The 4,397-nt window shown below is 55.8% G+C and overlaps 1 protein-coding gene across 1 annotated transcript in view; it reads left to right on the top strand.

Moving 5' to 3' along the window:
* The first annotated feature begins 3,022 nt into the window (after positions 1–3,022).
* Positions 3,023–4,397, top strand: part of LOC116981712 (titin-cap) — an 8,392-nt gene continuing 7,017 nt past the window's right edge. The window contains exons 1-3 of the mRNA XM_033034766.1: positions 3,023–3,406; positions 3,642–3,702; positions 3,904–4,083. Of these exons, the coding sequence (XP_032890657.1) occupies positions 3,326–3,406; positions 3,642–3,702; positions 3,904–4,083 (322 nt within the window). The 5' untranslated portion in view covers positions 3,023–3,325. The remainder of the gene's footprint in view (positions 3,407–3,641; positions 3,703–3,903; positions 4,084–4,397) is intronic.

The raw sequence follows: 4,397 nt of genomic DNA on the forward strand, positions 1-4,397 counted from the left end.
TCACGTTTATCCACATTATACTGCATCTGCCAAATATTTGCCCACTCACCCAGCCTATCCAAGTCACCTTGCAGTCTCCTAGCATCCTCCTCACAGCTAACACTGCCCCCCAGCTTAGTGTCATCCGCAAACTTGGAGATATTGCCTTCAATTCCCTCATCCAGATCATTAATATATATTGTAAATAGCTGAGGTCCCAGCACTGAGCCTTGCGGTACCCCACTAGTCACTGCCTGCCATTGTGAAAAGGACCCGTTTACTCCTACTCTTTGCTTCCTGTTTGCCAGCCAGTTCTCTATCCACATCAATACTGAACCCCCAATGCCGTGTGCTTTAAGACCAGAGATCCCCTCTGGACTTTCTAAATTCCAGAGTATACAAGCCCAGCCGCTCCATTCTCTCAGCATATGACAGTCCCGCCATCCCGGGAATTAACCTGGTGAACCTACGCTGGGCTCCCTCAATAGCAAGAATGTCCTTCTCCAGGTGTGGTCTCACTATGGCACTGTACAACTGCAGAAGGACCTCTTTGCTCCTGTACTCAACTCCTCTTGTTATAAAGGCCAACATGCCATTCGCTTTCTTCACTGCCTGCTGGACCTGCACTACCTGCTTAACAACTGCCGTAAATCTTCCCCCCTTGCATTAAACCCATGTCCGCTGGTTCTTGATTCCCCTACTCCGGGTAAAAGACCGGTTCACTTTATCTATTGTTTTTTACACCTCCATAATATAGAAAAATAGACACATAGAAAATAGGCGCAGGAGTAGGCCATTCGGCCCTTCGAGCTAGCACCGCCATTCAATCGTTCATGCCCTCTCCCACTATCCCTTGATACCGTTAGCCCGAAGAGCTAAATCTAACAAAAGCGCTATATCTAAGATCACTCCTCATCCTCCCGCTCTCCGGGGAATAGACTCCCAGTCTGCTCAACCTCTCCCGACAGCTCAAGCCTCAAGTCCTGTCAACATTCTCGTAAATGTAAACAAGTGGCACATGCTCGATATTGAGAATGTCCTCGAATTGAGATTATTATTTCCAATCCCGTTTATTGTTGGGAGCGCGTGGGTGGTTTGGCCGAGAAAAGGCCAATCCAGACCATCCCGGTACTCTGATCAAAAGAAAGGTCTGAAGACGGGCCTCAACCCGAAACGTCACCCATTCCTTCGCTCCAGAGATGCTGCCTGTCCCGCTGAGTTACTCCAGCATTTTGTGTCTACCTTCTATGTAAATCAGCATCTGCAGTCCTGTCCCACAGACTCTGATAATAATCATGTTATTGTAAACCTTCCGCTTAAACATTTCAGAGATTAAAAATATCGATGACTGAGAAAAAACGAGAAAATAAAACATTGTTCTTTAAATGATTGAATGAGTTTTCAGTTATTTATAAAATATTAATACAACTTACACAGCGTCCAATCCTCTATATAACAATTAACATTCAAATGAAGAAACCAAATACAAGGCAAGTTGTTCGGCAATAATCTAAATCTATATATTTTATCTAATGCAACATTTATCTAAGTCAACAAAATAGAGAGAGTACAGAGGAGATTTACTAGAATGTTGCCTGGGTTTCAACAACTAAGTTACGGAGATAGGTTGAATAAGTTAGGTCTTTATTCTCTGGAGCGCAGAAGGTTAAGGGGGGACTTGATAGAGGTCTTTAAAATGATGAGAGGGATAGACAGAGTTGATGTGATCAAGCTTTTCCCTTTGAGAATAGGGAAGATTCAAACAAGAGGACATGACTTCAGAATTAAGGGACAGAAGTTTAGGGGTAACATGAGGGGGAACTTCTTTACTCAGAGAGTGGTAGCGGTGTGGAATGAGCTTCCAGTGGAAGTGGTGGCGGCAGGTTCGTTGGTATCATTTAAAAATAAATTGGATAGGCATATGGATGAGAAGGGAATGGAGGGTTATGGTATGAGTGCAGGCAGGTGGGACTAAGGGAAAAAAGTTGTTCGGCACGGACTTGTAGGGCCGAGATGGCCTGTTTCCGTGCTGTAATTGTTATATGGTTATGTAAGATGGAGCAAGACTGCGGAGCGAAGCCGGCACTCGCGCTCCCACCGGGCCAGCGAGCTGCGGGAACCATCCTCTCCCGCACGGCTCGCATTCAAACCTGGATTACTGGATGAGCACAAGGCAGCTAGTCGCGATCAGGAAGTGTTATTGCCCCACTCTCCCCTGCCGCCCCCCCCCATCCCCTCTCCCATCCCCCCCCCCCCACATTCCCCTCCCATCCCATCCCATCCCCACCTCGCCTACCTCCCCCATCCCATCCCCTCCCATCCCCTCTCTCCTGCTGCCCCCCTCCCATCCCCACCTCGCCCCTCTCCCCCATCCCCCCCCTCTCCCATCCCCACCCCACATTCCCCTCCCCCTCCCATCCCCACCTCGCCCCTCTCCCCCATCCCCCCCCTCCACACATTCCCCTCCCCCTCCCATTCCCACCTCTCCCATTGGCTTTTTCCAATCTCGATCCGAAACGTCACCCATTCCTTCTCTCCACAGACGCTGCCTGTCCCACTGATTTACTCCAGCATTTTGTGTCTATCTTCGGTGTAAATTGGCATCTGCAGTTCCTTCCTGCGCAGTTGGATGAACGGGTGGCCAGTCTGGGCATGGTGGGCCGAAGAGCCGGTTTCTGCGCTGTGGGAGGTTTACTAGGAACCGGAGGTCACGTATGTGCGGCGCGTACATTACGGGTTGGCCTGAGAAACGTCTCTGGTCAGCACGGATATACTGGCCGAACGGCATTCCGTGCTGTAATGGTGTGAGGGTGGGGGGGGGGGAGAGGGGCGAGGGGGCTGAGGGGGATGGGGGAAGGGGGGTGGAGGGTGAGGGGGGGCAGTGGGGAGCGGGAGAGGGGATGGAGGAGTGGGGGGAGGGGTGGGGGAAGGAGGGGACGGTGGGGAGGGGGGGGGGAGTGGATGGAGGGTGAGGGGGTTGACCGCCAGGGCCAGGGTAATTCAGGGCAAATGCTGGTGGGCGGCGCGGTCGCTGCTGCTCTAATTGCGGCTCCCGCGGCGGCCGCGGATCAGCGTCCAATCCCCGCCGCTCCGCTAATCCGCCTCCCGGCATGACCGCGCCGCGGGATCCGCTCCTTCCCCGCAGTCTGCTCATTACCGAGCGCTGCCCCGCACCGACCCGACCCAACCTACTGCTGCCGCGGAGACAGCTCGCATTCTCAGCTCTCGGTGCAAGAGCAGCAGACACCGGGAGTGGGGACAGAGAGGTCGGGAACCGCGACTGGGACCGAGGGAAGTCCGGGACCGAGACCGGGATAGAACAGCGGTAGAACTGCGAGAGCGGGACATGGAACCCAAAGGCAGGAGGCGGATCAAATTCTCGGTCCCGGCCGCGAGCGACAGTCCGAGCGCCAGCGCAGGGGAGCGGGTGAGTCCGGACCGGGGGCTCCAACATCTCCCCCCCCCCCCCCCCAACTCCCTCTCCCACTCTCCCTCCCCACCCGGCCGCTGATCCCACCGCGGGGACGAGGGGGAGAACCGGGGAGGGGTAAGGTTTGTGGGGTTAGGGTGGGGGTCAGAGGGTGGGGTGAGGGGTCAGAGGATATGGGGTCAGGGAGTGGGGGCAGGGGTCAGCGCTGAAGTAACCGCCTCTTTTCCCGCAGATCCGAAGACGGAGGCCGACTCCGGCCGCGTTGATGCGATTCCAGGACCATCCGTCCACAGGTAACTCTCAGGGCCCCGCGCACTGACCCCCCCCCCCCCCCCTCTAATGCTGACCCCGTCCGGGCCCGGCTGCAAGGTCCCCCCCCCCCCCCGGCCCGGTCTCTCCGCCCCCCCGACCCGGCCCCACGCCGACACCTCGCGGGTAACGGGTTGAACCGGATGCTCCTCGCCAGATGTTCGCGTCGCTCTTCTGTTTTCCAGCTGCTGAGGACGTTGGGCATAGCCCAGATGAAGCTGGTTCCCCAGGTTTGCCAGCAGGTTTGGGGCAGTACTTCTGTGGTGCCCCCCAGCCGGACCCCGAGGATCAGAGACCGAACTCGACTCCCGGGCCCCGGCCGCGCCCCGAACTAGCGGCAGCGGCTGCGGCAGCGGGTAGTAGCGGTGAGTGCGGTCAGGAAGATGAGAGCGCGGCGCGCACCTTATAACACCATCCAAAGACCAAGTGGCTTGCATTGGGTGTCCCGGCCTCAACTACCTCCTCTGGCATCTCGATCCATAGCTCCATGCACCTCGGGGATCCTCTTGAAATCTCTTCCCCAAACAGTGTCCGCGTCCCTCTGGTCCCTCTGTAAGTCCTCCTGTAAACCCCTCAATTATCTGCCTCACGTCCCCTCAACCCGAGCACAGACCCAGTGTCTCTCCATAACCGACCCCTGAGAGATGTCCGCGCCAAGATGCGCATCTGCCGCCTTGGT

Source organism: Amblyraja radiata, chromosome 16, assembly GCF_010909765.2.
Source record: "Amblyraja radiata isolate CabotCenter1 chromosome 16, sAmbRad1.1.pri, whole genome shotgun sequence".
In the NCBI taxonomy this organism is placed as follows: Eukaryota; Metazoa; Chordata; class Chondrichthyes; order Rajiformes; family Rajidae; genus Amblyraja; species Amblyraja radiata.